Source organism: Lepisma saccharinum, chromosome 25 (genome assembly GCF_977018435.1).
Source record: "Lepisma saccharinum chromosome 25, izLepSacc3.1, whole genome shotgun sequence".
NCBI classification, from domain to species: domain Eukaryota; kingdom Metazoa; phylum Arthropoda; class Insecta; order Zygentoma; family Lepismatidae; genus Lepisma; species Lepisma saccharinum.
The window spans coordinates 44,761,606-44,774,853 of NC_139253.1; the positions used below are offsets into that span (position 1 = coordinate 44,761,606).

The 13,248-nt window shown below is 40.1% G+C and overlaps 1 protein-coding gene across 3 annotated transcripts in view; it reads left to right on the forward strand.

Annotated features, from left to right (window-relative positions):
- The first annotated feature begins 3,812 nt into the window (after positions 1 to 3,812).
- The window catches only part of Actn (alpha actinin), a 173,701-nt gene continuing 164,265 nt past the window's right edge, over positions 3,813 to 13,248 (forward strand). For all 3 annotated transcript variants that reach the window (XM_083111723.1, XM_083111720.1, XM_083111721.1), the window contains exon 1: positions 3,813 to 4,061. In XM_083111723.1, coding sequence (XP_082967849.1) covers positions 3,948 to 4,061 — 114 coding nt within the window. In that variant the 5' untranslated portion in view covers positions 3,813 to 3,947. The remainder of the gene's footprint in view (positions 4,062 to 13,248) is intronic.

Genomic DNA, 13,248 nt, shown 5'->3' on the forward strand with positions numbered 1-13,248 from the left:
TGACACTTCACGAATGATTCCTAACAGTGTAGCCAAACACTTTCAGAAACATCACCATTGATGGATATGGCATACTGATACGACCTTTTTTTTAATTGATTGATTTCGTTTTTTGAACGTCGTCTTTCTATCACTGTTGGCTAATCGTGACGATGCCAAACAATGCAGTTCGTTGCTATACTGGTACTAATGAGACGCACACTATATTAGCATCTCGTCACAAAGGACAGTAAAGCTGCCCCGATGACGCAGTGGTTCCGTCGTCGCCTTGTAATCAAGGAGTCCATGGTTCGATACCCGGTGGAGGCGTTCGGATCCCACTTTAAACTGTAGGCCCAGTCCCGATTAGCCTTAATGTGCATAAAGTGGACTTAAAGCACCAAATCAATCAATCAACAAAGGACAGTGGAAAGCGTAGGAATGAGGCACAATGCAATCACAAACTGCCCCGTAGATCTAGGTGTGTGATCAACACCATGCTCTTAGTGGCTTTATTCACATTCAGTTTAAAAGGTGCCTAGGTACTCATTGCTTAAGTTAAATCAATCGTTCTAATAGGGATGCAGTAAGGAACCTTTGTCATTTACAAGTGATTGTATATTAATTACTATACTGTTTGTTACTAAGCGGAACATGTCGGTGGTTCAGAGCGAATTCGTATTTATCTAAGCGTTTGTTTTAGATCCAGGGTAATTAGTGTCACGGATTTGATTAACGACACAGATTTTTACGGAGGAGGACACATCTTCGTAGTTCTGATACAAGATTACATATTGAAGGTCTAGTCCCAATTAGCTTATGCGCTACGCTCTGTATAAGGTGAGCCAGAGCTTGTAGTGGAAATTGTCAGGTCTGTGGGAGATGCTCTGCGCAAATTTTCCCTAGCTGGGGAAACCATCCCCTTATCGCGCCCTCACTTTGAGCACTGAAGTGAGCTGCCCCGTAGATCTAGGTGTGTGATCAACACCATGCTCTTAGTAACAAACCTTCCACAAAGCAACACTCGGTGAAAAAAAAGGAAAGATGTTCCCTGTACACCCAACGACGAAAGAAACAGTAGGCGAATTGTCCACCACCATTTTAATTCGGTCTGTATTACACATTGTGATGACAAATGAATTGTAATAATGACTTCAATAAGCAGAGAACAATGCCTGCTTCGAACCAACATAGTTTCATTCCTTAAAACAACATAGGATGTAGAATAAAAAAGTAGTGAAAATAGCGGTGGACAATTTGCCTACCATTATCTGTGCCGTTGACTGTACATTGTACCCGGCCATGAAGGCACATAGGGGCTGGTGGACATACTCTCGTGATGTTATGAGCACCACGCTCCTGTCGGCTACACCCAAGAACTGCCCTCAGGTGCTCATTTATTAGAGGCTGAGTGAGCTCCATCCCCCTCACCCTTTGTGCAGGGACAATATCGGAAAACTTCTCACCTGAGATAATTCGGCGCGGAATCGAACCCAGGTCTCACGCGTGGCAGTCAGACGCTATACCGTACTTTTTAAAATCTGTTCATATTATTGTTTTCTATTATTCCCCTCTATTCTTCAATTTTCAATAATAATAATAATAATAATAATAACCCGTGGCGCAACAGCCCGTGAGGGCTAGGGCCTACCTACCGACTGAATGCCTCACCCATACTTAGGTGGGAGATCATGCAACCAGTTACGGGGTGGCGTGTGGTCAGCATGACGAACCCCTAGTCGTTGGTGTGGGTTTCCATGACGTGGTTACGCTACTAATTCGTAGCTCCCTAATTCCCTCACGATGGTGGATGGACACCGGTCCCATACATAGGCCTAAATCTCAGGAGAAAAGTTGTCCCCCAAGGGACTTGAATCGTGCACGTCTCGTAGCCGGAGCCTGAAGCATAACGTCTTAAGACCGCACGGCCACGATGCGAGACTCAACCTACAATAGGACAGAAAACTACAAACATCTATGTCTTCTTCAGGATTCGAACTCGGTGCCTCTGCGGTAATGACTCTGCCACAAAAGGTCGACTACCGACTGGACCAGCTTGGCCCATGATACAAAACTTCACAACAAAACTACTACTGAAGGATCACAGGCGTACGCAGGATTTTTTTTGGAGAGAGCTGGAATTGTAGCGGTGAAGAGTTCTAACCCGCTTTCTAGGAAGGGAGAGGGGAGCGCAATAAGATATTTCGCATATTTAGGACTTTTCACTCCCAAAATTGGCAATCAGGGGTCATTTTAATGGGGGTTGCATTTACCACTCTGGTTTTCCCCAGAGTTATTCACTAATTTTATTTGAAAATGTTGCTTTTCTCAAAATTTCGTAGACAGCTGTAGTCCCATCAGCCTCCCTCTGCGTATGCCAGTGGGAAGGATCAATCTCACGCAGCTAAATATTTCTTCTCGCATGTAGTACAAACACTCCGGGGTTCGATCCGTGATAAGAACTCCAAATTATGACTATGTTGGCCCGGCAACGTGAGCTGCTTGAAGGGAAGAAGTAATGGATTCTGGTAATGAATGTCAGAATACAGTTGCAATGGACCTCGTCGATACACTGACCTTATGGCCACATGCCGTATTCTACTACGGATGTTCTGGGGTTGTGGAGTCACAATGTATCAGGAATATCAGTGTGCTGATAAGAGTTTTATGTGGAGAAAGTGCCAAAACGGCCGACGATTGATTGATTGATTTGGTTTATTTTACTTCGATTTTGTGCCCCTTTTTCGCGAATTGCGAAGATGGGGATGAGTGATGATGTGATGAAATTGATGAACCATGCCCAGGCCGGGATTCCAACCCGGGACCCCTGTCGTCGTAGCGCGATGCGCTAACCACTCCGCCATGGGGGCCGGCAAAATGGGCGACGAGTTGACTTTTGTGGCAGAGTAGTTACCAAGCACAGCGCACTACGACGCCAGGAATTTCGGGTTCGATTATTGGCCTGGACATGTGCCCATTCATCAATTTCATTACATCATCACTCATCTTCATCTTCGCGATTTGCCAAAAGTGGCAGACAAGCGAACTAAAATAAACCAATCAATCAATCGACACGGCTGACGAAATGTTACGTTGGAAAACCCCGTTGCTGAAATAATATTGGGGAGTTAAAGGAGTGGGTTAACGAGATTTGGGGATATTTTTACTATTTGGTCATATTTAAATAACCAAGGATCTAGTTAGTGCTTTGTAATTCCCTTATAGGCCTTATACATTAAAAAATACACAGTTTTCTTAGTAGTTTTTGATTCGTGTGTATCACATACTGGTTTACGTGTGTAAAATCAGTCAATAAATATTTTATTGTCCACTATTGTCACCCAAATAATGTCAGAAATCAATTATTAATGAACTCACGGCACTGCACATCTGACGAATTCGGCCGAAAATAACATTTGTGTTTGTGAGACACGGCCGTGGAAGTCAAAGTAGCTCCGCTCCAATGTAAAAGCACAGACAAGGGAATTATATGTGTGCGTGGTAACAGTCCAGTGAGTCCACACTTATTCACATTGTGTTGTTTGTTCTACCGCACACGCCAATCTAAATGTTCGGCCGAAACGGCTCCAATGTGAGTTGTGAGTGGTTGTGACCAACTTATTATTCAAGGATCTGCTGCGACACGGAGTTTTAGTTATTTTCTAACTAAATATGAAAGAATATAGCAACCACGTGCCAACACGAGAGATATTCATAAGCATATTTAGCAAATTTATCCTTGGTTATTCGGAAGAACCTTTGTGGTGTTATTTAGGATAGCATGTAGTGGAGCAACACTGGTTTGCCTGGCAACACTGATTATGATCGTTTGATTGGAAAGACTACGAGAGCTGGTGGGTTTGTACGGTGCGTGTGTGAGTGTGGAGGTGTCACGCCCTGCCTCGATTTTCTGCTGTGGAAGGAACCCTTTCGAATAGTAGAAGCTGTCTACTATCACGCTAGTAACGATGACCGAAGCCTTTAATAGTGTGGATCCTTACGGAGATGGCTATATGGAGCCTGAAGAGGAGTGGGAGAGGGAAGGTCTACTCGACCCGGCTTGGGAGAAACAGCAGAAGAAGGTATGTATGTACACAATATCAAAGAATGTGTAGCGCGCAATATTTTGTAACGTGGGAAGGGGTATCGAGCTAACTGTCGCGTGCCTACCATGTTTAGTGCACATAATTTGTGTTGTCGTTGTGGAGTGTTTTGTTTATGTTCATCGTGTGTGTGTTGGGAGATGCGAGATGGTTTGCAGAAAGAAAGCGCCGCCTACAATAATAATGTCGGCAGTGTGTTCTTGTGCTATGTTGGTACCTTGGATCGTGGATTTTGCAAAACCGAAAACATTACTGTGTACCTGCATACTGCGATATTAACCAGCTCTAATCTTGTGTGCTTTCATAACGTGTAAAGACAACACCGCTTCTTACGGCATGGTTTGAACAAAAGTTAATTTAAGCAAGAAAAGCCAATGTATGATAATTTATTTACATGTTGTTTATACCTCCCATTGAAATGGAAAGGGGGGAAATTTACTATTGGGGGAGACCATAATTGTCCTTCCCCCACCGACATGTTCAAATATGACCTTTACGATGATAAAAGTCCGCCCCTCTACTCAATAACTTTTTTTTATTCACTTCATACGTTGGAATATCAACTTTAAGTCAATAGCAAACTATTTTAGCAAATAAAGAGCAACTATTGATAACACAGGCGTTCTCCCTTATATTTGCATGTCTTTTTGCAATATGATAACTATAAAACAAATTTCCTAAACTGTTTTATCTAACATTGTAAACAGTGAAGTAGACAGTAATAGCTGCCTTATCATGTCTGTCCTTGTATATGGTAAAGATACACAGCAACCACTTGGTTATCAGAAGAGTCTGATATCTCACGTTAGAACGACTAATCCATTTGTCCTCAATCACCAAACCCCGATACTTGACATATTGTTGAAAGGAGCTGCTTCTCTGAAATTTAAGTATATTTTATGTCCATAGGCGATACCAGATATTGGATATTGTTAGAGGTTCCAGTAGGGGAACTCCAATTGGCAATATAGGAACTCTTTAGTACAGTGAGATCCATGAGTATTACCGTTCAAATTGTCCAGCATGTTCGTGCACTTTATTTGACCCAATAAGAGTTTCAAGAATTAAAAGAAAACTCAAAACAAGCTATTGACAACTTCTGCACCAGCATACATAAAAACCCATCGCTTACAAACACATAGAATGTTAGAGAAACATTCATGAAAATAGTCATGGACAATTTGCCGAGCAATACTAATGGATCCCACTGTACAATAGATACTTTTGTGTGCATCCACTCCCTTTCACTCATGTAGAGTGGGATGCATAAGTATTACCAAGCAAATTGTCCATCACCATTTGTATAATCATTGCTCTATGCAACAAGAGCTTCAGGAATTGAAACATAATGCCAAATGAACTGTTAACAACCTCTATACCAGTGTACATAAAATTCTGTTCCTTAGAAAACATGTAGGAAGCAAGAGATAAATGTATGTAAATAGTCGTGAACAATTTGTCGAGCAATATTTGTACATCCCACTGTACTGATTTGGAGGGAGGGCCCCATCTCGAGTCGTCAGTGAACACAAAGTAATTAGCGATTACTCCCTGTCTGACGTCTAGACTTGGCTATAAGTCGTAAAATTACACAAGAGCAATAGCGATCGCCGATCGATATTTAGGAGTCTAAAATGAATCTATCACCCATCAAGCCACGTAAAAATGCAAGTCGTAATTAACATAAGAGTAAATGGCATCTCTCCACGATATCTAAAACAAAGTGACATTCTGAAACGTCTGAAAATAACTACAAATCACCGATTAACATAAGAGCAAATACTGACCTCCACTTTAGAAGTATAAAAAGGCGTTAACCCCTTGTCTTGTATGCTGTACAAAGAAGCGACCAGCGTTCTTTAACGTTTAACACAGAGATCGCTCACCTTCATGTCCAAACTTATGCAATCACCTTTAGAAACTATTTCTAAAACTAATGCCAATTCTTCAGTGTACGTAGCGGGAGTCAGTTAAGCTGTTCGTTCACGAACGATACAATTAAAGCGTTCATGGCCCAAGAACCGTATATACGATCAAGGAAATATGTGACAAATGACAACAGTTTCACAAGAAAACTCGGAAGAAGTCTGATATATTTGCTCGGTATTATTTGAAACACCAGGGAAACTATGTGATTAATGATTATATTGACTGAAAATAGAAAATATCATTTCGGCAGATAATTTTGTTTATCTAACCTTCAATTAAAGATCAACAAAAAATAATTATTATATTTTATGGTTGGTTGTCGAATATAATTTATCGCATCATTCACTGCTGTAGAAATATACCTTATAATTTGTTGTATAATTGTGAATAAATAAATAGAGACAAGCTGGCACCACACGTTTATACTTTCCAAGTGTATTTCTCTTCACCACAGAATAGAAATAAATAGCATTTTGTTCTTCGATATATTTTTTTGATAATCTATTTCAAAAGCATGTGCTCTGATTGGCGACAGCGTGAGCCACTATGATACGGAGTGGATTATTATGTTCAGTACTGTTGACAGGTTAAGTGGTTAATGCAAAGTAGTTGTGGGCAGACCAGTTACCCACACTGGTGTATCATTTCGCGTGGTGCGTTCCGAAACTAAAAGTCCTGGGTTCATTTGCGAGGAAGTGTTATCAGAATTGTAAACGGCAGTGTAAGTTAAAATTATTATGTGTAGTGACCAATGCAAAGAAAAAAAAACTTAAGATCTGAACTACAGATTCCTCACCGGGAATGGAACGTGGGATCCCTTTATTACTAGCATTAACGAATACGACATTCGAGAAGTCCATCATACCTAGGTAGCACAGTGAAGTGTACTCAATTTGTGCATCACAATATTCATTTATCGTATTTTGTTCGATGTAAAATTCTAGAATTGAAACAAAAGACAAACAGCCTTCAGTCAATTGAAAACGCGGACAATTAGTGTCCACACTTATCTTTGAATTGGACGTACAGTGTAGTATTTTTTTGCAAATTTGCTGTTGTTTGTGTTGCTCAGGTAGGCTAATCGAGATTGGGCTTATGGTTTAAAGTGGGATCTGGTCCCCTCGATTACAATGCAAATTAATTCATTTCTGTTGCCAGTGAATGACACCGTTGGCATTCGTATTACAGCATTCCCCATTGTCGTTTGAACAATATTTATAATTTTGTTTACTGGAGCGTCTTATTGTAATGTTTACTACTTCCGCCGTTGGATATATTTCTCGATTGAAGTGTTATGTAAATCGTTTTTTTTTCTTCAGAAACATGCAGCATTTCATTACTTAGATATTTAGACCGTACTTGTAAACAATCTTTCTCACTTTCATTTTTGCATTAATATTCAGTCGTTTCCTGTTAGTTCATACTTTCCCCCCTCATTGCACTTCTGAAAATGTGGGTTGATGTGTTGCGAGAAAGTTCGATGCACCATGCAATGACCTTGAATGAAGCTTGTGCATATTTTCCGCCCAAGAAAATACATTTTAGGATATGCCAATGTCCACACGGGATCTGTAGGCTTATATCCACCGTTTCTTCTCACGTATTACTATTACAAACCTGCACAATTTTAGAACAAACAAATGAAAGTGAATACTTTTTGCCGATTCACCAGTCCATACTGACCTGCTGCAACGCAACTGCAGCTACCAGCTGTTTGCAGCAGCGCGCACTGCTTCGCTCCTCCCACTCACTTTCCCGTTTCTGGCTGTCAAAAACAAAATCAAATAATGCCCATTAAGAAGAATGTGGTAATTTATTCAGAGCACAAGAGTAAGATACATCCAAATTAGCTATGACTGTATCAGCTCTTAGGCTTCTTGTCAACAATGAAACATGGGACAGGCTCCCGGGTTCGATACCCGGTGGAGGCACATAGTGGTTTAGACCCCACTTTAAAGTAGGAGCAGTCCCGATTAGCCCTTCTGTGCATAAAGTTGACTTAAAAAGAAACCCAAACAAGGACAGGCCATTGTCTAGATCAATTCCTTACTAAGACTAAAAGCTATGTCTAACACTAGGCGGACGATTACAAATCTTCCTACGCACGATAAAAGTTGAGTTGCTACACAGGTCACACATGGACAATACACAAGATCACACACAACCTCACAATTATCTTGGCTTTGGGACCATGCGCCAGGGATTCGTTAACCTGCAAATCCAGTTTACAGGTATGAATGAAAGAGATTGATATTTGAGTGCCTTCCGAAAAATCATCCCTTACATGGGCACTCAAGAAATATTTTCGTCGGCCTCCATGGTGGAGTGGTTAGCACATCGCGCTGCAACGACTGTGGACCCGTGTTTGAATCCCGGACTGGATATGGGTGTTTTTTGCGAGTATCCTCACATCAATTTCATCATGTCATTACCAGGGCTCTGATTTTTATATACTTAAACATGGAAAATATGTATTTTTATGTGTTAAAAATGTTGACAATTTCTGCTTAAAAACAGCTGCACTCACCATATGAAATTAGCATGTTTTTGTGAATAGTGGTGAATTACAATACACCACGACTGTCATCATTAAATTGTCCATCACGAATGACTGACGATTGCCCCGAAACAGTGTCTTATACTGCGAAAATGTTGGTTCCACGTCACACGAAGTCAACCTCGCATACTTAAGGTATGATATTTCATCCAGACTGGATACTGTTGAGAGGTCTTACATAATTTTTTTCCCACTGTAAGATGCGAAATAAAGTCTAGCGACTATAAGAAAATGACTTTTGATTTCTTTCTGAGGAACCTTAAAAAAAAAGTAGATATGAAATTTTATGTGGAATTTCTGTGACAAGACATGCATTTTATGCATTTATGATCGTATTGTAAGAAATGTGTATTTACATAAAAAAAAATTTGAAAATATGTGTTTTTATGTGAAATAAAATTTGGTATATAGGCTCCAGTTACCATGATCGGAATTTGTAACTCGCTTACGAGGTCATATCTACTCGCAGAGAAAAATATTTATTTACCTAAAAATCCGAGCCCTAGTCATTACTCATCCTCATCTTCGCAATTAGTCAAAAGTGTAAGAAAAGCGAAGTTTAAAAAATCTAATTAATCAATAGATATTTTGTACTTATGGGACCCCTGCAACAGCTGAACGTAAAGTTGCAGTACAATCCTAATCAAAATTAATTACGAGAGAGAGAGATATATAATCGCGGGTAGATTCTCGGTGGAGGCACACTGTATAATGATTTAGATCCCAGTTTAATCTGTAGGTCCAGCCCCGATTAGCTCGTCTGAGCGAGCATAAGTGGACTTAAACAAATGTTGACGTTAAAAAGACAGAGATATTTATCACGCCATTATATCTAAGAAGGATAGATGCAATTATAAAGTAAAATGGAGTAAAGCTTATACAAACAAACATCTATATAAAACATTGAATGAAACACACATATATAGTTTAGTTGAATTGAGATGTATTCAGTGTAAATGAACGGATTGATTTGTGATGAAATGTAATGGGTTCATGTTGTGCAGACACTTGAGTTTCAGTCCATGTTCGTGTTACGAATCGGTCCTTCAGGGCTTGACGGATGTGTCTTCTTGTGTGTCAAAGAAGAAAAAGCAAATCTCAGCTGAAAGATGACGCCCGCTTATCCGGAAATATTAGAACGTGCTGTTTCCATGGTTACGCTGTAACCGTTTGTGGTAGTTGTAGGAGACTGGACCATTGCTTGTAGCTTTTGTTAGCGAAGTCAAGAAGGTTCCATTGGACGTGTCAGTTTTTTAAAAAGCTTTTTTGTGGAGAATTACTCTCGCAAGCAACTTTGGAATAGGGGAATAGCCAGTGGCGTGCTGACGATTTTTGAAAGGGGGTCGCGGTTACGTATACTTTTTTAATAGTCCGCTCTCATTTTACCATATTTTCGACCATCATCATCTTTTTTTTAAAGAAATACTTGGCCAAAGGGGGGGGGGGGGGTTATGACCGTCACCAACCCCCCTTGGGCACGTCACTGAGAATAGCTTCTGGATGGAGACATCTACTAAAAGGAGAAAAATGAAGTAATTGCAAATAAATCATTATGTCTTTCCGACCACAATTTCTCTGTAGACACTTTGCGCCCAGGAGCATATAGTGCAATGAATATATTAGTCTTCACTAAACGATTATAATGAGTGTATACAATTTAAATGTGTTCTGTATGCCTGGTAACATCATGCATTTAAAAAATGTGAATTAAGAATTAATCAATAGGAAGATAACTGTCACATGCCTTTGTTTACATCTAGTTTATTTAGGATGGAGTTCCCCACAAATAATAGGGGTCCCGGGTTCGATACCCGGTAGAGGCACATGGCACAGTGGTTCGGAACCCACTTTACACTGTAGGTCCAGTCCCGATTAGCCTTACTGTGCATAAAGTGGACTTAAGTGGTACTGATACTTGACAGAAAAGTGACGGAAAATCACCTAATTCAATGAACCCCACAGCATCTCTATGTTCCACAATTTTTGACCCCTCCCTCCCCCTCAAAGGACGCGTTGCGGACCCTCAGAGCCCCCTGAAAGACTTACCAAGTACCAAACTTACATAATGAAAGTATACGAGTTGTTTATCATTTGTTGTATGAAAACACAGTAAAAACCAAGGATAGAAGTTATTTACCTTCTAAACTGCAGTGAATTTAAATTAAAACTTGTATAATTGAGAGTTATTTATTTCCGCCGAACCTATTGGAAGGCAATTATTACACTGGGGTCATACGACTTTGAATGACAGTACCTTAAGATTTTTGCACACTACTATTTATGCATAAAATATTAATCAGAAACTTTGCTTTTTATTAACTGGATCTAACATCCTCTTTTGTTATTCAACAAATATTCAATTCGTTGTCTTTTGACATTAATTTTCTTACCTGTAAAGTTGTTTTTATACAAATTTTGGCGGTCTTAACTACACGTAAGCTAGATAATGAATACGTGCTGTTATATAATCTATACCTAATTACATAATAATAATGCAGTACAATTTAAGGTACGCATTATGAATAGACTTCTAAATTATATTAATATATTAATTTAAACTTTTATATTATTATATATTATATTGTTATTATCATATTATTATTATTGTTACTGATACTTTGTTCGAACCTTACAAAAATATATTTCTAAGTATGTGCCTGGCCCCTCACTCAAAGAAAATCCTGGCCTGTGGTCTAGTATTTCAAATTCGATTTCGATTAGTCTGTCACAATTTGCTCTGTGCTCTTGTCTTTGAATACACATGTATTATTATTGTCAGTGGATTATTATTGTGGATTAATCGCAACAAAACTGGATACAACAACACTATACTTAGTGTCAAAAGTGCAGCGAACTACACTGGTCTATTCATTGATTGGTTGATTCAGTTTATTTTACTTCGCTTTTCTACCACTTTTGGCTAATCGCGAAGATCGAAGATGATGGATGATATGATGAAATTGATGAAGGGACACTCACAAAGAACACCCATGCCCAACCCGGGATTCGAACCAGGGCTTCACACTGGGCTGTTCAGTATTGGTTTGTGTTAAGTTGACAAAACTTGATAGTTTCTGTGCAATTTTCAGTCCGTATTGTGAAATCTTCTCACAAGTGGGTTGCAGCTACTCGTTTTTCATTCTGTCTGGCCGGATGAATGGAATATATATTGATATGCCCACCTGGGGAGTCGGGATTTATTGCAGCACAGGAACTGGCGCTGTCAGAGGTGGGAGGGGATGGCATTATCGAATCGTTAGTACCACCGTAAAATTGGCTGCCATTGGATATCACGATCGTCTCTGTGTGTAGCCGTACACCGTCGTCTTGGGGCTACCTATTTTTGGGCACTCCTCCTTACGCATCACACATTTAACCAAGCATGCGTGTTCAGGCGAGCCAGTTCGTTCCACAATGTTGCCAGGCGCATTAAAATTCTCGGTGACACCATGATTTTTTATGTTACGTATGAACTGTATTACGAGGAGATTACAGTGCGAATATTGTAAATATTGCTGTTATTGACCTGTCACTATCCTGACTTCGATACGTGTTTGTCAGTGTTGAGTAGTCATAAGAGTTAATTTTTTAAGGGAAAATATGAATTTTCTTTCTTATCTGGATATGTAAGTGTGTATTGTAATGACTAAGAGCGTAGCTGTTATTGCATTTGATTGATTGAAATGAGAGCGCATGGTGTATAATATATGAGTATCATGCACTTATATGAAATGATCTGCCACTGTGTACGAGCACGTCGAGGGGCTTCGCCATCGAAGGTTCCACGTTCAAGCCCTGTCATGGCTGTTCTTTTGTGAACGTTCATTCATCAATTCACATCCTCAGCGATGTGAAATAAGAAGATAATACAATTATGTGAGAGACGTCTGTGCATTATTGGAGGCTTGTAACACTCCCCCCTCCCCCCGTTCCTATGTCACTGACAGACGTAGCTCTTATCGTAACCTGCTGCAACACAGAAGGTCCTGAGTTTGAATCCAGAGCTGATTCTATTTAAATAGTTTATTATACTTTTTTATCGGGATTGATAAAGAGCCGGCCTCTCTGGAGGGTTGGTTTGGCGAACGTGCTATCAAGTCCGGGATCTTAGATCGAATCCTGGTGGAGACGAGGTTATTTCGCAATGTTTGTGTCATCTGTTTTTACCATTCATCAAAATCGTCGCGGTTGACCTAGGAAGGTAGGGCATAGCAACAAGATTATGGTCTTAGCTGTCTGAAAGATCCAAATATCAATCGCTTCTACGTAATACACCCTGGAAACTGCAGGCTAACAACGATGTGGCGCCTGGGCCCACAACTAGCATATACCTCTGTGGGGATTGTGTCGTGTGTCATGTCCATGTTTGCGTGGGAATTTTCATCCATTTCATGTAATCACCATTCATCCACATCGTCGCAAGAGTGGTAGAAGGCGACGTAAAATAAAATAAATATGAATAACCTGGTTCCTTTGCAGAGTGGCACGCTTGTGAACCAGAACTCTTCTGTTGGATCCCCGCGTAGCGCATGGATGCCTTAAACTTATTTCATCATTAACTTAAAGATGTAGAAAAACCACTATAAAATAATCAAAGCGCGATACATAAAAGTTTTGGGGATATATTCGCACGGTGAGCTGGAAACACTGCGGACTCGTGTCGCGGAGTATAGCCGAGAC